Source organism: Mobula hypostoma, chromosome 18, assembly GCF_963921235.1.
Source record: "Mobula hypostoma chromosome 18, sMobHyp1.1, whole genome shotgun sequence".
Lineage (NCBI taxonomy): Eukaryota > Metazoa > Chordata > Chondrichthyes > Myliobatiformes > Myliobatidae > Mobula > Mobula hypostoma.
Genome location: NC_086114.1, coordinates 22,667,086 through 22,690,402, shown reverse-complemented (window position 1 = coordinate 22,690,402; position 23,317 = coordinate 22,667,086). Strand labels below are relative to the sequence as shown.

Below are 23,317 nucleotides of genomic sequence, written 5' to 3'. Positions count from 1 at the left end.
ATCTGCAGAAAAGTGAAGTTGTACATTCGCCAGGCTGAAAAAGACAGTCTGGGAGAACAGAAGGCTGACGACACACACCAAAGTTGCAGTCTACAGGGCCTGAGTCCTCAGCACACTTCTTTATGGCAGCGAGACCTGGAGCCTCTACTACAGACAAAAGTTGCGTCTCAACGCCTTCCATCTTCGCAGCCTGAGACGCATCCTGGACATCACGTAGACTGACCGAGTCACCAACAATGAGGTCCTGGCCCGCTCCCAGATACCCAGCCTCTTCACCCTGCTCCAACAACGCCGTCTCCGCTGGCTGGGCCACGCACACCGCATGTCAGACGGGAGGATCCCGAAAGACCTGCTGTACGGGGAACTGGCCCTCCGGCAAGAGGACACAAGGGCGGCCCCATTGTCGTTTCGAAGACGTTTGCAAGAGAGACATGAAGTCACTGAAAATGAATGTCGAGAGGTGGGAGGACATCGCAAGCGATCGCTCTCGCTGGAGGCTGGAACTACGCAGAGGTCTAAAAAGAGGAGAAGAGAAGCTGAGGCTTGCCACTGAAGAAAAGCACACTCGTCGGAAAAACAACACCAAGACAACACTGGAGGACAGCGCCTTCAAGTGCAGTCGCTGCAGCCGAGATTGTCACTCCCGTGTGGGCCTCTACAGCCACAACAGACGCTGCTCTAACACAGACTGAACCAAGACTTTCCAGGCGCAGATCCATGGTTTCGCAAGACTAACGGATGCCACCACCACCATATTTGGGAAAGTAAAGCAAGACAAACCAATGTACAATAAGCAGTATATTGTTCAGTATTCCGGGAAGAAGAGGGCCTTGGCATGTTTTCATTGATCCTTAAAGATAGCAATACAGGTCAACATGATGTTATAAAGGTATTCGGGATGCAGTAATTTAATAGTCAAGCCACAGGATATAAAATCATAAAGTTATGTTGGAATTGTCTACTGGATGTGTTAGACTACAGGTAGAAGACTGCATAGTCATACTTTATTGATCCTGGGGGAAATTGGTTTTCGTTACAGTTGCACCATAAATAATTAACTAGTAATAAAACCATAAATAATTAAATAGTAATATGTAAATGATGCCAGGAAATAAGTCCAGGACCAGCCTATTGGCTCAGGGTGTCTGATCCTCCAAGGGAGGAGTTGTAAAGTTTGATGGCCACAGGCAGGAATGACTTCCTATGACGCTCTGTGTTGCATCTCGGTGGAATGAGTCTCTGGCTGAATGTACTCCTGTGCCCAACCGTTACATTATGTAGTGGATGGGAGACATTGTCCAAGATGGCATGCAACTTGGACAGCATCCTCTTTTCAGACACCACCGTCAGAGAGTCCAGTTCCATCCCCACAACATCACCGGCCTTATGAATGAGTTTGTTGATTCTGTTGGTGCCTGCCACCCTCAGCCTGCTGCCCCAGCACACAACAGCAAACACGATAGCACTGGCCACCACAGACTCGTATACCATGCATACCATGTTACAGGAAAATGTGATTGCACTGGAGAAGCTAAAGAGGAGATTAACTTTGATGTTAATAGATCAGATTAGGCTCTGGAGAGACCTGACTGAGGTACATAAAATTATGAGGTGCCTCAATAGGAAGAGTTTTCTTCCTTAAAGCCCGAAAGCGTGTACCACCAGGCTGAAGGACAGCTCTATTCCTATTGTTTTTCAGAACCTTGAGTGTAGAGTGTACAATAAGCTGAACTCTTAGCCTCACTATCTACCTCTTTATGATCTTGCACTTTATTGTTTATCTGAATTGCAATTTTCGGTAGCTTTTACATATCATTCTGCATTGTTGTTGTTCTACCTCATCCTAGTTCAAGGCACCGTGTAATGATTTGATCTGTATTAACAGTATGCAAGACAAGGCTTTCACTCTATCTTGGTCAATGTGACAATGATATACCAGTACTTTTAATGGAGGAACCAAAAAGCAAGCACATTGGTGACGTAGAAGAAATGGCTGAAGACCATAGCAATAGAATGAGAAATGTTAGGATGCCAAACAGCTTCGTCCCCTGGCCCTTAAGACTACTGAACTCCCTGCCACCACGATGAATCTCATCATATGATGTCATCACGTATGAAGCGTCAGTATTGTTACGCAGGTTACTTTTTGACCGTATCATATATGCACCTTATTATTTGTTAAATGTTACTTTATGTGTTACATGTGTGAGTTCTATGTACTATGTTGTACACCTTGATCCAGAGGAACGTTGTTTCCTTTGACGGTGTACATGTGTACAGTTGAATGACGAATAAACTAAACTTGAATTTGAACTTGATGAGGAACAACATTTTCACAGGGAAGTTGGTAAAGTTTTGGAATTCAGTGCCTGAGAAGGTGGTGATGGCAGAAACATCGTCAGAATTAAGCAGAACTTGGAGATGTACATAAAGAACGGTGACTGTAGACTGAAGCCACTGAGCTGGTGCTGAAGTCACGGTTAGGCTGGGGAGCTCTTCATCAGCCTACTGAATGGCTGCATTCAGTGTTGTATTTTTTCTATGACTGTGAATATTAGAACCTTCACCCCACATCTTTATAAATAGACATTCAGGTAAAGAAATCTAGAATTTATTAAGAGGTCAGGATTTCATCGGAGCTGGTCATTAAGCTGAAACATTAACTCTGTTTTTCTTTGCAAAGAAACCGTCGATTGTTTCCAGAATTTTGTGTTTTCCTTTTGAACTTGCAGCATAAATTTGAATTCAGATATCTTGTCACATTTTGAATCTTTTTTTTCCTTCTTGGCGTCAACTGCCTGGGTCACCAATGAGTGGAGAGATGGGTGAGGGCTGAGTCTATTAATGACGCAAATGAAAAATGTATTTGCATTTTTGCAATGCCCCAAAGTGTTTCACAGCCAATGAATGATCTCTGTAGTATAGGAAACACAGCAGCCCATTTGCACAGAACACATACAGCACTGTGGACATCTGTTTCTTATTCAATTTAGATGAAGGGTATATTTTAGTCAGGACACCTCACCTACTCATCAAAGTAATGCCTCAGGATGTGAACATAAAATTTAAAAACATCACTGCAGATGCTGGAAACCTTAAACAGAAATGCTGGAAGTGCTCAGCAGGTCAGGCTGCATCTGTGGAATGAGAAACAAAGTTTTGTCAGAATTGAAACAGAGACACAAGACACTGCTTAACAGTGGGGGGAGGGGGATGGGAATGACTCTAATAGGCTAAAACTGGATGACTATGGGATATAGTTTAAGCAAAGTCTTCTGGTCAGTGAGTGAATGGGAGCAGTCAGAGGGGGAGGAAATGGACAAAAGAATATAGGAGTTGCAAAATGCAGAGCACAGGGTACTGATTAGCAGGTACAGCCCACTCCACAGAGAGAAATAAAGCTGAACTAATATGACTGACTGATATAGACCAAGAAATTAAGTTAACACACACAAAATGCTGAAGGAGCTCAGCAGGTCAGGCAATATCTATGGAGGGGAATAAAGTGGCGACATTTCAAGCTGTGGCCCTTCATCAGGACACTTGAAGGATCTCACCCCGAAATGCCAACACGTTATTCTTTTTTCTTCCAGCACCTTGTATGTGTTGCTCTGGATTTCCAGCATCTGCAGAATCTCTCGTGTTTAAGAAATCAGGTTACCTGAAGTTGTTGAATTCAGTATTGTCCAGAAGCCTGCAACGTCCCAATATGGAACATAAGGTGCAGTTCAAGTATGTGTTTGGCCTCACTGTAACAGTGCAGGGGGCCACTGACTAATAGATCAAAGTGGTGAGTTAATGGGGAGTTAAGGATCGAATTTATTCACCCTATACATTTACGTGTATAAGGAATTTGCAAAGGTGTGTTAGTGCAACATGCAAAAAAACAACAACATTCAACAATTATAATGGTTGATCAGATTAACTGCCTGGGGGAAGAAACTTCTATGACAATGTGAAGTTTTTATTTTAATCACCCGATAGTGATTTCCAAAAGTGAGCTTTTGGAAAAGGCAGTTTGCTGGATGGGTAGTGTCTGAAATGACTTTTCCTACCCACTTCTTTGTCCTGGACACATACAAGTACTGCAGTGATGGTAGGGTACAGCCAATGACCTTTTCTGCCATCCTGATAGTCTGCTGTAGCTTTTGTATACTGTGAGAGGATGTTGCACCAAACCAAATAGCAATGTCCAAAGTAGCAGTAATGGGAAGCTACCTGCCAGACTGAACTCAGGTGTTTGGTTTCTGCAGCATAGAGATGACTGCATTATGAAAACCAAATGCAGTACACTTGTAAGAAAAGACTTGGTGTATTTTATGTGTGCAGACTGCAGATGGTTTTACAGTGCCTTTGGATGTCTGACATTACAAAATTCCTACCTAGATTAGGTTTTGCTTTCTCTGCAAGCACATGTCAGCTTAGAAAACCAATTGTTCCCCTGGTTCAAAGTTCAGAGTAAATTTATTATCAAAGTACAAATATGTAACCATCTACAACCCTGAGATTCCTTTTCTTGCAGGCATACACAGTAAATCTAAGAAACAATAGAATGGTTTATTGGCAAATGGCTGGGGAGCTACGTAGCCTAAGCCGTAGTGAGGACTAGGCCTCAAGCTGCAGTGTCACCTGTTTACATCTATCCGGCAAAGGGGCATTGGAGTCTGGGCCGTAGGCGGTGTGGCATCCCGTCCACGCTGGCGGCATTAGTGCTGCCCCCAGTGTTTATTTGGCAGAGGGCAAGCTGTATTATGTTCGACTGCAGACTGTTGCAACATTCATGGACTCAGGGTCTTGGACTATATTTTTATTTGTGTGACTGTATTTTACTGCTATCTTATTTGTGCAATATGTGCCCCGTGCTGTGTACGACTGTTGGTATTGTGTTTTCACCTTGGCCAGGGTGTAAGGTTGTTTTGTTTGGATATATTCATGGGTATTCATATATGGCTGAATGACATTTAAGCTTGAACTTGAACTACACTCTTGACCACACTTCTACAGAAGTGTGGATGTAAGTGCTTCTGGACGATAGTTATGGAGACAGGTTATAACATTCTTCGTAGGCACTGGCATAATTGAGGCATAATTGAAGCCTACTTGAAGAGGGTAGGTAACTCAGACAGCCAAAGCAAGAAATTAAAGATATCAGTGAACACTCCAGCCAGTTGATTAACATAGGTCTTTAGTACTTGGCCAGGTACACCAATTGGGCTGGATGCTTTCCATGGGTTCACCTACTGAAGGATGCTCTCACATTGACCTCAGGGTCATTGGGGGCTGCGGGAGTTCATGAAGGTTCCTCCATGTTTTGACAGTGGTGGTTGGTGGGAATTGGAGGAGAGGAGAGGAGCTGAGGGGGCTACAGGAAGTATTTAGATGTAAGGTAGGGATTTATTCCATTAGCTTTACATTAAGACCTCTGGTACATTCTGAAGGAGACTCTAGGTATTTCACAGGAGCGTCATTGCGCAAAAAAAAACTTGAGCCACAAATTGGCAAGTAACTTTGCTGACAACACAGAAACTGTTAGAATTAATGTGCAGCTAAGCGTAACTCCAATGCCATCAATATATTCACCAAAAATCCCGCCCATTGTGTTCAAGTCATGGGTGGTGATGAGTCAGCATGCAGGAGTGAGATAGTGTATCTGGTTGAGTGATGCTGCAGTAACAACCTCAGGCTCAACGTCAACAAACCCAAGGAGCTAATTGTTAACTTCAGAAAGGGGAAGTTGAGAAACTACATGTAAGTTCTCATTGGTGAGAGTTAATATCTTGGATGAACTGTCCTGTGCCCTCCACAGAGCTGCAGTCTCAAAGAAGGAACTCCAGTACCTCTATATTCTGAGAGGCTTAAAGAGATTTGACATGTCACCAGATACTCTAACAAACCTCTGCCCTGTTGAAAGAATTCTGAGTGATTGCATCATCGTCGGCATGGCGCTTCCAACGCAGAGGAAAGTAAGAGGCTGCAGAGAGTAATGGAGACAGCCTGGTCTATTAGAGGCAAAGCCCACCCCACCATTGAGAGCATTTGCAAGAAGCACTACCTCAGTAAGGTGGCGTCTGTCTTCACGGATCCCCACCATCCAATCATCTTTCTGCTGCTGTCAGGCAGGAGGTGTATAAGTCTGAAGTTCCACACCACCAGGTTCACAAACAGCTACTTTCCTACAGCCATCAAGTTCTTGAACCAAACTTCATGGTCCTAATCCTACCTCCACAGTGGAACACTACAGACCGTCTCTTGCGTTAGCACGGGCTTGCCTCTGATTGCATCAATGGTTTTTTTGCACATTCTTTTCTCTTTCACTTCACTGTCTTGTATAATGTACATTCTCTGTGAAATCAGCACCTCTGTGCCCACAATCCTGCTCCAATCAAGTTTTTCATTGTACCTGTACCTCACCATACTTTTGCACATGACAATAAACTTTATTTGACCAATTTGACATGGATTTAGGTTATGCAAATGGATTGGATAAAAAATATAGACAATTTTTATTTCAAGTTACAACGTGAACATCTGCGAGCGACATCATGAATATTTTCCCTTGGTCATCGATCTTGTTTGTTCTTGCAAGCTGTGCAAGTACGTTCAGGAATATTCGTACCCCTTTTCCTGTAACTCATGCACTGAAGTTGTAGTGACTAATGTAAATTAACATCCTTCAAATATAGACTCACTCCAGTGTTGTGACTTTAGATCTGAAACTTTGTCTTACTCAACTCATACCGCAATAACATTCAGTCCAGCTAAATTAGATTATTAGGTTATGAGGACATGCAGTCCTCTTTTATTGTCATTTAGTAATGCATGCATTAAGAGATGATACAATGTTTTTCCAATGATATCACAGAAACACATGACAAACTGACTTAAAAACTAACAAAAACCACATAATTATAACATATAGTTACAACAGTGCAAAGCAATACCGTAATTTGATATGAACAGATCATGGCATGGTAAAAGTCTCAAAGTCTCTCAAAAGTGCCATCATCTCACGCAGACGGTGAACCTCCAGCACCGCAAACTTGCCGATGCAGCATCCTGGAAGCATCCGACCACAGTCCGACTCCGAGTCCGTCTGAAAACTCTGAGCCTCTGACCAGCTCTCCGACACCGAGCACCAAGCACCATCTCTGCCGAGCGCTTCAACCTTGGACCCAGCAACAGGCAATAGGCAAAGCCGAGGATTTGGGGCCTTCCCTCCCGAGATTCTCGATCGCACAGTAGCAGCAGCAGCAAAGCAGGCATTTTCAAAAGTTACTCCAGGTATTCCTCCATGCTTCTCACGGCTGTCTCCATCAAATCTGGATTGTGCACGGTCCCCCTAGTTAACACATAAGATATTCATTCGGAACGGCCATGCGGGCTTCATTCGGTCTGTTATATAAGGAGCAGAATATGCTGCAGCAAACAACAGATTTCCGATCGGTGAACTTTGTGCAACAGGTGTACAATTTGCTCAGGATGAATAATCGGAGCCGGACGATCAGAGATTTGTACCTGCCGTAATACGGTGAGATTCAGTCATCTTGAATCTGTGAACTGTTTTGTTCTTAAAAGTTAACTGGATAATTAACCTTAATTCTACAATGTAGCAAAATGACAAGCAAGTGTTTCCTTCATGACATTAGGGGGTACAAATCAATTAACTAGAAACATGGAAAGTAATCTCCTCTATTAACACCAACTAATGTTTGACTAGCTATAAAATCACCGTGGATGGTGATAGTGGCATTGAAGAGGCTTTTAGATGGGCACATGAATATGCAGGGATCAAGGAATATGGATCATCTCCAGGCAGCAGAGATTAATTTAATTTGACATCATGGACTAAAGAGACTGTTCCTGTGCTGTACCATTCTTTGTTCCATGTAAACAGGACTTCAGTCTGTGCACACTGTTTCTCCAGAGGAGGAATTGAATTTTTATAGGGCATTCTAATTATAATCTAACCAGCAGCAACATAGTCAGCAGATCTGACTTTTAAATAATATTAAATGGTCCACATCAAGCCAGAATTCTTCCTTAGTATTTCCATTAATCCATTCCTTAATTATCTCTTTCACTGCAATCCTTGGTTCCGTTTTTTATTTCATTAATTTGAGGCATGCTCGGAGCCACGCTCACGTCCCCATCTACATCAACGGAGCTGTAGTGGAGCATGTACCAAGCTTCAAATTCCTTGGTGTCCACACCTCCGAGGATCTCACCTGGTCCCTGAACTCCTCCATCCTGATCAAAAAGGTGCAACAGTGCCTTTATTTCCTGCGGAGCATCAAGGAAGCTCACCTCTGTCCCAGGATAGTGATAGACTTTTACTGCTGTACCAATGAGAGCATACTCACCAACTGCATCTCAATGTGGTATGGCAATTGTCCTGTATCGGACCGCAAAGCACTCCAGCATGTGGTGAAAACTGCCCAGCGGATTATCGGCACCACCATTGAGAACATCTACCATAAACGCTGCCTGGGCAGGGCGAAAAGCAATATCAAGCTTGCATCTCACCCTAACCATGGACTTTTTACTCTCCTCCCATCCGGTAGGTGCTACATGAGCCTCCGCTCCCGCACCAGCAGGCACAGGAAGAGCTTCTTCCCTGAGGCTGTGACCCTGCTGAACCTCACATCACAGCGCTAAGCAGTATTGCACCCATATTGTACTGTCTCAGTACTTTTATATTTGTGTGCTGTAGCACTTACTTCTTATTCACAGTTATTTTGTAAATAACACTATTCTTTGCATTTCTGGTCAGATGCTAACTGCATTTCATTGGCTTTGTATCTGTACTCGGCACCATGATAATAAAATTGAATGTAATCTAATCTAATCTAACATCAAAGAGATGTAAATCCTGTAAATCCTGTTTACAGGCTGTAGTTTGAGATTTTGTGTGGAGGAAATGGACTGTGAACCAACACTACATCACTATTTTGCTCTCTTTTTGTACTACATATTTAATTTTACACACACACACACACACACACACACACATATTTACGTATTTCTTATTGTAATTTATGTTTTTTTTAATTTATTGTGCTGCACGGCTACCACAAAACAAATTTCACAATATACACTCTGGTGCTGTATATTTAATATTCCAGTGATATTTGAGTAATATTGTTTGATTAAGCATTCTTTGTTGTTTACATTATTCATTATGGATTATATGTAAAACTATGTGAATGGCATACGTCATTACGCCACTATGTTGTTAATGTGCACATCTCACTAAAGTAAGAATGAAGTAGATACTCATCTTCCAGTTCCACATGCTTTTCCTTCAATTAGTTTTATGTTTTGGGCTAATAAAACATAACAGTGGCCATATGGAAGTTTTAAATATGCGCAAGATGACTACCTACATGTTGATGCACAGTGAAATTTTCAAGTTTAAAAAAAGGCACAGCATGGGTCTCTTCAGGAAGGGACAGAGATGGCTGAGTTAAAACAAAGGCAGAAAACAGGGAAAATTCACAGGTTCATAAACAGTGAGTACCAGCTGATAATAGTCATAATTTTAAAAAAACAGAAATGGCTGACTACATCAGAAGGATAGAAATGTTAGATTGCAGAAAAGATAACTGGTTGATGTATACTGAGCGAATTGAGCAGTATTTTGAAGGAAATGAAAAACTAGTGCCAGTTTTGCGAAGTGCATTGGATGGAAAAGAATACAGTTTGCTTTGAAGTTTGACAACTCTGGCCAAACCAGCTGAAATGAGATTTGCTGACATCATGAAAGTAATGCAGGAACACTTAGAGCTAAAACCATTGTTGATTGCAGAAAACTTTTGTTTTCATAAGCAGAATCAAAAGGAATGGCAGTCCATCTCAGTGTATGTGGCTGAATTGAAGAGATTGTACGAGCATTGCCAGCTCAGTCATGGGCTTAATGATGTACTAAATGATCATTTAGTTTATGGAATCTTACAATAAAGCATTCAAAAACTATTTCTAACTGAAGCACAACACATATTTAGAACAGCAGTCAGAAATGCAATTGAGTTGCAGTCAGGAATGAAAATGATTGTGAACAAAATTGTAATGTCTGGCTGAACAAATTATGTTACCATTGTGACAGGAACTCACATACACCAGACCAGTGCAGATCTAAAAGCGAAACTTTCAGAAAATGCAACAAAGAGGGCACATACCAAAAGCATGCTGGTCAAACAGAACTAAATGCACTGCACAGAGAAGAGAAAAAGATAAAAAGTCGAGTTGCAGTTTCAAACAGAACACTAATCTGCATGCTTTTGATGAAAAATCTGATAATGATGAGAGTGACACAGGACTGAGTGGTATTAAGATTTACAATGTGAAAACCAACACGAGGCAACAAAATGGTTTATACCAGAAGTGAACAGCAAGTTAATACAAATGGAATCGGACACTAGCTGTTTCAGTCATTCCACAAAATGAGTTTGAATGGCATTTCAAGGATACTGAAATAAACCCTGCAGATACCCTACTAAGAAGTTATACTGGAGAAAAGATAAATTCTGTGGGAGTGACATTCGTAACAGTGAAATACAGCAACCAACAAGCCACATTGGGCTTGTCTGTGGTAAAAACAGAAGGACAAGCACTGTGGGGCCATGATTGGCTAAGTTAACTACAATTTGATTGGCGATGCATCCACCATTTGTGTGCCACATTCCCTGCAACAGAGTCAACTGAAAGCAAATTAAGAAAGGTACTCAGTGATGGCGTTCAAGGATGGTATTGGGAACCTCAAAAATATCAAGTGTAAAATAGCGCTAATGAAAATCCCACGCCAAAGTTTTACAAAGCTCTTCCAGTTCCCTATACCATCCGCGATAAGATAGCCTCTGAACTCAATCACATAGAGGCTGAAGGAATTCTTTCCAAGATTGAGTGGAACCCATAGGCAATGCCAATGGTCCCAATATCCAAGAAGAATGGGTCTGTCAGGATCTGTGGTGATTTTAAGGTCACCATCAACCCAGTACTGAAAGTAAATCAATACCCTCTGCCGAGGATAGAGGATATCTTTGCAAATCTTTCCGGAGGGAAACACTTCAGCAAAGTGGACTTTGCTGAGGCCTTCCTACCGATGAAAATGGAAGAAGAATCCAAAGTTTTTCTCACCATAAACTCTCACAAAGGGCCCTTTCACTATAATAAAATTATTTTTGGAGTAGCATCTGCACCTGCATTTGCACTCTGCCAGAAAGCTATGGACCAGGTGCTGCAAAGCTGCCAGGCACTCTGTATTACCTGGCTGATATCATTGCTACTGGTAAGGATAACAAGAAACACCTCCAAAATCTCAAGGCAGTTTTAAAAAGATTAGAAGATTATGGGCTCAGGGCACAATGCAACAAGAGTGAATTCTTTAAACCATGCATCACTTACTGTGATCACACCATGGACACACGAGAATTACTCAAATGTGTCGAGAAAATTCAAGCAGTGGTGGATGCTCCAAGGCCGAAGGATGTGTCACAGTTGTGGTCCTTTTTAGGATTTGTCAAATACAAATACAGGTTCCTGCCAAGCTTGGGTAATGTGTTTCACCCCTTGAACTGGGAATGGACAAAGCAAGGTAGCTTTCCAAAAAGTAAAGGAAATGGTGATGTCAGACACTGTGCTCACACATTGTCATCTACATTGTGCATGGAAGCTTGCCTGTGATGCCTCACCTTATGCTGTCGTGTTACACGTTATGAGTGACGGACATGAACACACCATAGCCCCTGCATCCCATTTTTTCCTTACCACTGCAGGGAAAAAATATACATAGATTGACAGCGAGGCCTTGAGTCTGGTTTGTGGTGTTAAACATATTAACCAGTACTTGTATGGGAGAGAGTTTACCCTCGTTGCTAGTATCCAGTTTCAATCCAGAGAAGGGTGTTTCACTAACAGCAGCAGCACGAATGCAGAGATGGGCTCTGTTTCCTGGGGGTCCCAAGTCCAAGATCAAATTCAAAAGGACAACTAATCATGGAGATGTTGATGGATGTCCAATTTACCCTTGGAAAAGGAAATATCTGAAAACTTGACAGAAGAGGACACTCCTCGAGGAATTCTCCCTGATGCAAATCAGAAGCCTCTCTATTATGGCAAAGATGATCCAAAGGGAAGCCAGAAAAGACCCCACATTGTCTCAGGTGTGCTTGACAACCTAAAATGACAGGAAGTTGCAGCAGAAATCCCAGTTCCCCCTTGTTACCAGTGCGGGATGAACTTGCCCTTGAGGGGATTGAGTGCTGTACTATCCAAGCTGAGGGCTAAAGTGATGGAGGAGCTACATGTCAGTCATCTATGTGTGGTCAAAATGGAAGTGTTGGCTCAAAGCTTTGTCTGGTGACCTAGGATAAATCAGCAGATCAAGCAGCTTGCAATGCACTGTGTGGATGCCAACATGTGCAGAAGATGCCAAGAGCATGCCTCATCGTCCCTGGGAATGCCTGCGTTGCCCTAGCAGAGGATTCTTGTGAATTTTGCCAGACCATTCATGGGCATAAATTTCTTGGTAGCAGTCAATGCAGCTACAAATTGGTCTGAAGTTTTCCCAGTAGCTTCCACCAGATCCTCACACGTTTGTTGTGTTGAGAAGCCTCTTCTCAAGGGCCGGTATTCCAGAACACTTAGTCAGTGTCAACGGACCACAGTTTGTTGCTGAACCGTTTCAGTCATTCCTGAAAATGAAGGGACTAAGACATACTACATTTGCACTGGACCACCCAGCAACAAATGGCTTAATGAAAAGGTTTGTCCGGGGTCTAAAGAACACACGGTGAGCAATGTCAGCAGAACACACTACACAGATACTGACTCAGAAGTTTGCCAGTTTCCTCCTCGCATTTCGCAGTGCAGCACACTCCACAACCAACAACTCACCAGGAATTCTGTTCCTGGTTCGTTCTTTGCACTCATATTTGGATCTCCTCAAACCCAATCTCAGACGAATTGTACAGGACAAACAGCTGAGGCAAATTGCTTAGGAGGTTCAATGTTTCACTCCTAGACAAGCAGTCCTGGCGAGCAGCTACAGAGATGATCAAAAGTGAGTACCTGGATGTCCAGAGCTGTCAGAACCACTTCCTTCAGTCCCAAAGTCAACTCTTCTACAGCTAACACAGAGGAAACCCCAGACCCTGAGACTGTGTCACAGCCACAAGTCTCACCTGACAAGCAGAGTGTCAGAAAAGGTGTTATTCCACAAACGTAAGAAATCCTCCACAGCAATTAAACCTTCAGGCCTGAAAGGAATAATTTAGAATTTACTATGCTGTGAATGTCTGTATCATAGTTGTTTTATACAGTGTACTGTGTGTATAGTTGAGATGTATTCTATAATGAATGGGAGTTTTCAGCTAAGCAGGGAGGAGTGATGTGTATTTAATATTTCAGTAATATTGCAAATATATTGTTTAATTAAACATTCTTTGCTGTTTACATAATTCATTACAGGTTATATGATAAAGTGTGTGAATGGTACACGTCATTATGCCACCACATCATAAATGTGTGCAAGTCGCTGAAGTACGAATGAAGTAGAAACGCATCTCCCAGTTCCCCATGTTTTTCTTTCGATTAGTTTTATGTTTTGGAGTTACAAAACATAACAAGTGGCCACTCTTCTTAGGTACACCTTCCCATTAATGCAAATAACTAATCAGCCAATCATATGGCAGCAACTCAATGCATAAAAGCATCCAAATATGGTGAAGAGATTCAGTTGTTATTCAGACCAAACATCAGAATGAGGAAGAAATGTGATCTAAGTGACTTTGACCATGCTGCCAGATGGGATGGTTTGAGTATCTCAGAAACTGCTGATCATGCACCAACAATCTCTGGAGTTTACACAGAATGGTGCGAAAAATGAAAAACATGCAGTGAACAGCTGTGGGTAAAAATGCCTTGTTAATGAGAGAGATCAGAGAAGAATGTCCAGACTGGTTGCAGCTGACAAAAAGGTGACATTACCTCAAATAACCACCCATTACAAGGGTGGTGTGCAGAAGAGCATTTCTGAATGCACAAGGTGTCGAAACTTGAAGTGGATGGGCTACAGCAGCAGAAGACCAAGAACGTAAAGTAGCCACTGAGTGTATATTATTCCTGATTCTGATCCCCTCCCTTGAATGCTGTGGTAGTAAAGATCAAGAGCTGCAAACAGTACCAGCTTTCAATCACCAGTTTCAAACTGATGCATGAACATTGACTCATGTTTTGCATTTGGTTGTGAGGTTTTACTTCTTCAGCACTTTTATTCAAAAGGTCAGAACATGGAGGGTTTCAGTTGTGATTTCTGCTGCTGAAAGATTCAGGTGGTTTCAGTTCACATAGAAGTCAGAGGGGCGTTGTAGTGTGATCTTGGGCGCAGAATCGGTACCTGGAGTATTGTTCCAAATAGACCTGGAATAATGCAGGGAAAAAAAGCATGGCCAGGACTGAAGTGCAAAATCAGAGGGAGTGAGACTAATTGAAGAGCGTGTTCAAAGCAGTGCAATCACTTGAGTTGAATACAATATTCTCCTAAGGGGTTGTCTATTTGTGGGTCCTTGGGTGGCTGTGGAGGCCAGTCTGGGATCTACATGTTCTGGTACAGTGTGGGAAAAGAAAGTGGTGGCGATGGTTGGGTATTTTAGCTGTTCATTCTCTTTCTTTCACGCTCGAAGAGCTAGCTTAGGCGCCGTGTGCTTTCTGTATCTGTGGCTAACCTATGCCCTGTTTCCTGCAGGTGACAACTACAGTACTTGTACATATTTTGGATGAGAATGACAATCACCCAGTGTTCCACCAACAACAGTACGACATCACCTTGGACGAAGGGCCATCAAGCTTGAATTCTTTCACTGTAATTGTGAATGCAACAGATCAGGATGAAGGGCCCAATGGAACCATTACGTACGCAATTGTGGAAGGGAATATCGATAACACATTCACTGTCCACAGTATCACAGTGAGTAGTAAACAGTGAAAAATTCCATTTGTACAAACCTATCACAAATACGATCAGAGTACAGAAAAAATATTAAAACAATCATATTAGAGGTGCAATATGGATGAATTGACAGCACAAATAGTTACAAATCAGTCTGACCCAAATGTCATTTTGGAAACAAGGCTTCAGGCTAATCAAAAACATAAAAGATTTTGCCAGTGCTGGAACTCCAGAGAAACACGTACAAAATGCTGGAGGAGCTCAGCAGGTCAGGCAGCATCTCTGGAGAGGAATAGAGACAATGTTTTGAAGCAAGACCCTTCATCAGGACTGAAGGGTCTCAGCTGGAAGCATAGGCTGTTGTTAATTCCTCTCCTTAGACGCTTCCTGACCTGCTCAGTTCCTCCAGCATTTTGTGTGTGTTACTGCAGGCTAATCAAAGTAGGGATCTCAGTATTTAATGTTCAGGAAGGACACAACAAAGAGAAAAGGAAATGGGGTTTTGCTATTCATAAGAAAGGATGTTGTTAGAATATTGGAGGCAGGTCTTGGTTTTTTAGATTGTGATATAAGAATTAGAATTGTTTCAAGTGGAGGTGAGCAGCAGGAGGGCGAGAGAACATTGATAAGAGTTGTTTACAACGCTTGTGATGTTTATAATGACAATGATGCAAGATGGGTAATCATGGTGGACTTTAAATGAAAATAATAAAAACTGCAAACACGAGGAAATCTGCAGATGCTGGAATTTCAAGCAACACACATAAAAATTGCTGGTGAACGCAACAGGCCAGGCAGCATCTATAGGAAGAAGTACAGTCAACGTTTCAGGCTGAGACCCTTCATCAGGACTAACTGAAAGAAGAGATAGTAAGAGATTTGAAAGTGGGAGGGGGAAGGGGAGATCAGAAATGATAGGAGAAGACAGGAGGGGGAGGGATGGAACTAAGATGGAAAGTTGATTGGCAAAAGGGATATGAGAGGATCATGGGTCGGGAGGCCCAGGGAGAAAGAAAGGGGGAGTGGGGAAGCCCAGAGGATGGGCAAGGAGTATAGTGAGAGGGACAGAGGGAGAAAAAGGAGAGAGAGGGAAAAAAAAATTTAATAATAAATAAATAAATAACGGATGCGATACGAAGGAGAGGTGGGGCATTAACAGAAGTTAGAGAAGTCAATGTTCAGACCATCAGGTTGGAGGCTACCCAGACGGAATATAAGATGTTGTTCCTCCAACCTGAGTGTGGCTTCATCTTGATAGTAGAGGAGGCTGTGGATAGACATATCAGAATGGGAATGGGAAGTGGAATTAAAATGTGTGGCCACTGGAAGACCCTGCTTTTTCTGGCAGACAGAGTGTAGGTGTTCTGCAAAGTGGTCTCCCAGCCTGTGTCGGGTCTCGCCAATATATAGAAGGCCACATCAGGAGGACCGGACACAGTATATCGCCCCAGCCAACTCACAGGTGATGTGTCGTCTCACCTGGAGGGACAGTCTGGGGCCCTGAATGGTGGTGAGGGAGGAAGTGTAAGGGACTCCCTCCCGGCACTTATCCTTGTAAGCGGAACAAGTGCTACACAGGTGAATGGGATCCCACCACAAAGCACATCTTTCCCTCCCCCCTTCTCTCTGCTTTCCGCAGGGATTGATCCCTATGCAACTCCCTTGTCCATTCGTCCCCCCCATCCCTTCCCACCGACCTCCCTCCCGGCACTCATCCTTGTAAGCGGAACAAGTGCTACACATGCCCTTGCCCTTCCTCCCTTACCACCATCCAGGGCCCCAGACAGTCCTTCCAGGTGAGGCGACACTTCACCTGTGAGTCGGCTGGGGTGATATACTGCGTCCGATGCTCCCGATGCTTCTATATATTGGCGAGATCCGACGCAGGCTGGGAGGCCGTTTCACTGAACACCTACACTCTGTCCGCCAGAGAAAGCAGGATCTCCCAGTGGCCACACATTTTAATTCCACGTCCCATTCCCATTCTGATATGTCTATCCACGGCCTCTTCTACTGTCAAGATGAAGCCACACTCAGGTTGGAGGAACAACATCTTATATTCCGTCTGGGTAGCCTCTAACCTGATGGCATGAACATTAATTTCTCTAACTTCCGCTAATGCAGCACCTCCCCTTCATACCCCATCCGTTATTTGTTTGTTTGTTTATTTATTTATTATTTCTCTCTCTCTCTCTCTCTCTCTCTCCTCTCTCCCTCTCCCTCTCCCTCTCCCTCTCCCTCACCCTCTCCCTCCCTCCCTCCTTTTTCTCCCTCTGTCCCTCTCACTATACTCCTTGCCCATCCTCTGGGTTCCCCCCCGCCCCCCTTTTCCTTCTCCCTGGGCCTCCTGTCCCATGATCCTCTCATATCTCTTTTGCCAATCACCCGTCCAGCTCTTGGCTCCATCCCTCCCCCTCCTGTCTTCTCCTATCATTTTGGATCTCCCCCTCCCCCTCCCAATTTCAAATCTCTTACTGGCTCTTCCTTCAGTTAGTCCTGACGAAGGGTCTCGGCCCGAAACGTCGACTGTACCTCTTCCTAGAGATGCTGCCTGGCCTGCTGCGTTCACCAGCAATTTTTATGTGTGTTAATAAAAACTGCAGATGCTGCAAATCTGATATAGAAACAGAATATACTGGAAAATGTCAGCATGTCAAGCAGTATCTGTAGGAGGAGAAACAGTTATGTTTCAGGTTGAAGACCCTTCATCAGAGTTCTGATGGAAACTAAGACCTGAAATATTTCCGTGGGCAGTGCAGTAGCGTAGATGGGCAGCATGGTAGCATGCGTGGGTGGTACGGTAGATAGCAACCTGCATGATGCCATCATGGCACCAGTGACGAGTGTCAGGTTCAGATCTGCTGCTGTCTGTGAAGTGTATGCATATTCTCCTCATGACTGTATAGGTTTCCTCTGGGCACTCCGGTTTCATCCCACATTCCAAAGACTTACAGATTGGTTAGTCAGTTGGTCACATGGGTACAATTGGGCTGAGTGGGCTCGTTACCGTGCTGATTCTCTAAATAAATTGCAGTTTCTGAATGATAAACTGACACTGTGTAAATTAACGTGAATGCTAACAATTAATTCCTAGAGTACATCTGATATAAATGTCTACTTCAGTATGTTGAGGAACTGACTGGGGACAAGGAAATTTTAGATGTCATAAAGGAGCTTGTAGGAAAGAGCAATTTTTACAACAAATTTTGAACTGAAGTAGTTTGTTCTGACACCAGGGTTTTGATCTAAACAAAGGAAAAGGGTTTGGAGACTTGTGTGCCTCAGTGATCCAGAGAGTTATGTTGGCTGGAGTCAGGGCCCTGTGCTTTGAGTTTTGGTAGGGTCATCCATGCTAAACAGGTCAAAGGGCAGAGACTAAACTCCACTAGTCCTCAAGGTTCATGGGTTCAACTGAGGGTTCACAATCCTGACTGGTCAAGAAAATTGTTACGCAACCAGCAATGAAGAATCCTTCTATATTTAGAAATATAGAAAGCCTACAGCACAATACAGGCCCTTTGGCCCACAATGCTGTGCCGAACGTGTTCTTACTTTAGAAATTACCTAGGGTTACCCACAGCTCTCTATTTTTCTCAGCTCCATGTACCTATCGAAGAGTCTCTTAAAAGACCCTATTGTATCCGCCTCCACCATCATCGCCGGCAGCCCATTCCACGCACTCGCCACTCTATGCGTAAAAGAACTTAACCCTGACATCTCCTCTGTACCTACTTCCAAGCACCTTCAAACTGTGCCCTCTCATGTTAGCCATTTCAGCCCTGGGAAAAAGCCTCTGACTATCCACATGATCAATGCTTCTCATCATCTTATACACCTGTATCAGGTCACCTCTCATTCTCCATCACTCCAAGGAGAAAAGACCAAGTTCATACAACATAGTCTCATAAGACGTGGTCCCCAATCCAGGCAACATCCTTGTAAATCCTACGCCCTTTCTATAGTTTCCACATCCTTCCTGCAGTGAGGTAACCAGAACTGAGCACAGTACTCCAAGTGAGGTCTGACCAGTTGTAATTTGTAGGCGATGGTATGAACAGACAGAGATGAAGGACCTTCATTGCTGCCCTAAGCACCAGTTGTGTAACAGACAAGAAATAATGCTTGGATGCTGTCCAAGTTGCATGCCATCTTGGACAATGTCTTCCATCCACTACATAATGTACTGGTTGGGCACAGGAGTACATTCAGCCAGAGACTAATTCCACCAAGATGCAACACAGAGCATCATAGGAAGTCATTCCTGCCTGTAGCCATCAAACTTTACAACTCAGACGCCCTGAACCAATAGGCTGGTCCTGGACTTATTTCCTGGCATAATTTACATATTACTATTTAATTATTTATGGTTTTATTACTATTTAATTATTTATGGTGCAACTGTAACGAAAACCAATTTCCCCAGGGATCAATAAAGTATGACTATAACTACTATGATTACTATGACTAAATAAAAGGAAACTGTGAAGGTGTAAGAACCAGTTTGGATGTGGTTTCTGAGAAAACTGTATTGAGGTGCCTCTCAACAGACAGACACTGGTTAGCATTTCAGGAGCTAAAGTACAATTTGCAGCACTAAGCAACAGCAGGAAAAGTGGTCCCACCATGGATTACAGGAGAAATTAAAGATAGTGTGAAGGAAAGTTCATAACATTGGCAGAAACTGGAGGAAGAAGAGTGCTTTAGAATTCAACAAAGGATGACTAAGAAATTGATCAAGAAAGGGAAAGCGGAATATGAGTGTAAACTAGTGAGAATCATTGAAAGAGGCTAGAAGAGTTTCTTTAGGTAGTTGTTATTTATTTATTTATTGAGATACAATGTGGAATAGGCCCTTCAAGCCACACGGTCCAGCAATCCCCTGATTTTATCCTAGCCTAGTCACAAGATAACTTACAATGACCAATTAACCTACCAACTGACACTTCCCTGGACTGTGGGAGGAAACCGGAGCACCCAGCAGAAACCCACACGGTCACAGAGAGAATGTACAGGCAGCAGCAGGAACTGATCCTGGATTCTTAAGACCACAAGATATAGGAACAGTATTAGGCCATTTGGCCCACCTAGTCTGCTCTGCCATCTCACGATCACAATTTTCCTCTCAGCCCCAATCTCCTGCCTTTTCCCTGTAACCCTTCATGCCCTGACCAATCAAGAATTTATCTACCTCTGCCCTTAGTGTACATAAAGACTTCGCCTACATAGCTGTCGGTGGCAAAGAATTCCACAGATTCACCACTCTCTGGCTAAAGAAATTCCTCCTCATCTCCACTCTGAAAGGAGAACCCTCTATTCTGAGGCTGTGTCCTCTGGTCTTAGACTCTCCTACCACAGGAAACATCCTCTCCACATCCACTCTATCAAGGCCTTTCACGATTTGATAGGTTCCAATAAGGTCACCCCTCATTCTTCTGAATTCTAATGAATACAGGCCCAGAGCCATCAAACACTCTTCATATGACAAGACATTCAATCCTGGAATCAATTCCATGAACTTCCTTTGAACCCTGTCCAGTTTCAGCACATTGTTTCTTTGATAAGGGGCCCAAAACTGCTCACAATACACCAAGTGAGCCCTCACCAGTGCATTATAAAGTCTCAAAATTACATCCTTGTTTTTATATTGAAATAAATGCTAACATTGCATTTGCCTTCCTCACCACAGACTCAACCTGTAAATTAACATTTTAAGGAATCCTGCACAAGGACTCCCAAGTCCCTTTGCACCTCAGTTTTTTTTTGTATTTTCTCTCCAGTCGCCTGTACTGTAAAATGCTGTGCTAACCACAACACTGCCATGCCACCCTAAGGACTTGCGAGGTAAATGTGGGTCTCTTACACACAGCAGATCTCATAGCCATGGAGATAGAAAATGACAGAGAAATTAAACAATTATTTTATGTCAGTCTTCAAGGAAGGAGGTGCATAAAACACCTAGGGATATTGGGAAGCAATGGTTCAGTGTAAACCATGATATCAGAGTAATTAGTATTATTCGAATATTCAGTTTGTGAGATTAATGATTCTGGAACTGGTAAATCCAAAGGAGCTGATCATATGCAGACCAGAAGGAGTGATTATGAAGATAATGAATCCTCTGGGTATCGTCTTTCAAAGTTCAATAGGTTCTGCAATGATCTTTGCAGACTGGAGCAAAGCAATGTGACACCACTATATAAGATAAGAATGGGGAAATTCTGACCCATTAGGTAGTCTAGCAGTTGGGAAAATACCGCAATCTATATTAAAAGATATGATAATAAGGCTTATCGAAAATAATGATATGACTGATCAAAACCTACTCAGATTTCTAAAGGGGAAATGATTATTCATGTTTCATGAATCCATTGAAGTTCTTTGAAGATATGATGAGTTGTAGCAATGAAGGATATAGTGGATTTTGACTGTCAATTGGGTCTACACAGGTAGTTGCTGAACAAATTTGGAGCACATGGAATTGGGAGTAACACACTGGCATGGTTTGAAAGTTGGTTAATAGAAAGCAAATAAGAATAAATCAATTCTTCTTGGGTTGCCAGGCCATGACTGGTGGAATACTGCAGGGATCTGGCCATTCATTACCCATTTCAGCAATTGACATAGATTAGTGTAATGTGTCCAAGTTTGCTGATGACTCAAAACTGAATATGTGAGCAGTTATGACATGAAGAGGCTTCAAGAGAATATATGAAAAGCTAAATGAGTGGGCAACTTCATGTTAGATGTGAACTAGAGAAAGGGAAAATGTTATATTGTTCAAAAGAAAAGATTAATACCAAGTACTTTTTGAAGAATAACAGACCCGAGATGAGTTTATATTTAAAGAGACCTAGATACACAGGTTACTAAAAGCTGACATCAATGAGCCGCAGAGAGTTAAGAGAACAAATGATGTTTTGACCTCCATTGTAAGAGGATTTAAAGATAAATGTAGGGATTATAAATTGTAATATTACAATTACATAGGGATTTGACCAGTTCAGACAGAGTATTTTTCACATTAAAAATAAGGTATATACATGTTGCAGGAAGAGAATCAGAATCAGGTTTAATATCACCAGCGAATGTTGTGAAATTTGTTAACTTAGCAGCAGCAGTACAATACATGATAAATATAGAACAAAAAACTAAATTAGTCTATATAATATGTATATATACATAATAAATAGTTCAATGAATAATTAGTGCAAAAATAGAAATAAAAAACTCATAAGGTTGCATTCATGGATTCAAAGTCCATTTAGAAATCGGATGGCAGAGGGGAAGAAACTGTTCCTGAATCATTGAGTGTGTGCCTTCAGGCTTCTGTACCTCCTTCCTGATGGTAACAATGAGAAGAGGGCATGTCCTGGGTGGTGGTGGTCCTTAATAATTGATGCCGCCTTTCTGAGGCATCGCTCCTTGAAGATGTCTTGGGTACTATGGAGGCTAGTACCCATAATGGAGCTGACTAATTTTACAACTCTCTGCAGTTTACTTGGATCATGTGCAGTAGACCCCCATCCCATACTAGTGATGCAGCCAGTCAGAATACTCTCTGCGGTACATCAGTCAAAGTTTTTGAGTGTTTAAAGTGTAAACCAAATCTCCTCAAACTCCAAATGAAATATAGCTGCTGTCTTGCAGCAAAGAGTGCAGCAAATATTTATTAGATGGTTTCCTGAGATGCAGCTGTATAAAACTCTGGTTAGGGCACACCTGGAGTATTGTAATCACAAACGAGAGTAAATCTGCAGATGCTGGGAATCCAAGCAACACACGCAAAATGCTGGAGGCTGCTGAGTTGTGTGTGTTGCTTGGAGTATTGTGTTCAGTTCTGCTCACATCATTATAAAAAAGATACAGAAGCTTTAAAGAGGGTGCAGAGAAGATTTACAGGTATGCTGCTTGAATTAGAGAACATGTTTTTTGAGGAAAGATTGGGCGAACTTTGGAGCAAGGGAGGATGAGGGTGATTTGATGGAGGTGTATGAAGTTATGTGAGGCATAAATGAAGTGGACAGCCAGCACCTTCTTCCCAGGGTGACTATGGCCAGTATTTTAGAACATCCATTTAAGGTGAGTGGAAGAAAGTTCAGAGGTATCTTGATTACACAGAATGTGGTGGGTGTCTGAAACACACTGCACAGGTGGTAGAAGCTAATACAATACATTTAGAATGCTCTTAGAGAGGCACACAGACATAAGAAAAAATGGAGGGTTATGGTCTGTATCGGAGGGAGGGATTAGATTAATCATTGAGTATGTTTATGTAGATCAGTACAACATCGTGGGCTAAAGGGCCCATATTGTGTCATACTGTCTCTATGTTCTGTCTCTTCTAAGAGGAGGAATTGAGTAGGATAAGTCCTT

At 42.6% G+C, this 23,317-nt stretch overlaps 1 protein-coding gene across 3 annotated transcripts in view; it reads left to right on the top strand.

Moving 5' to 3' along the window:
- cdh23 (cadherin-related 23) overlaps positions 1-23,317 on the top strand; it is a 1,160,360-nt gene that overhangs the window by 1,018,817 nt on the left and 118,226 nt on the right. For all 3 annotated transcript variants that reach the window (XM_063070587.1, XM_063070586.1, XM_063070588.1), the window contains one exon: positions 14,741-14,962. In XM_063070587.1, the coding sequence (XP_062926657.1) occupies positions 14,741-14,962 (222 nt within the window). The remainder of the gene's footprint in view (positions 1-14,740; positions 14,963-23,317) is intronic.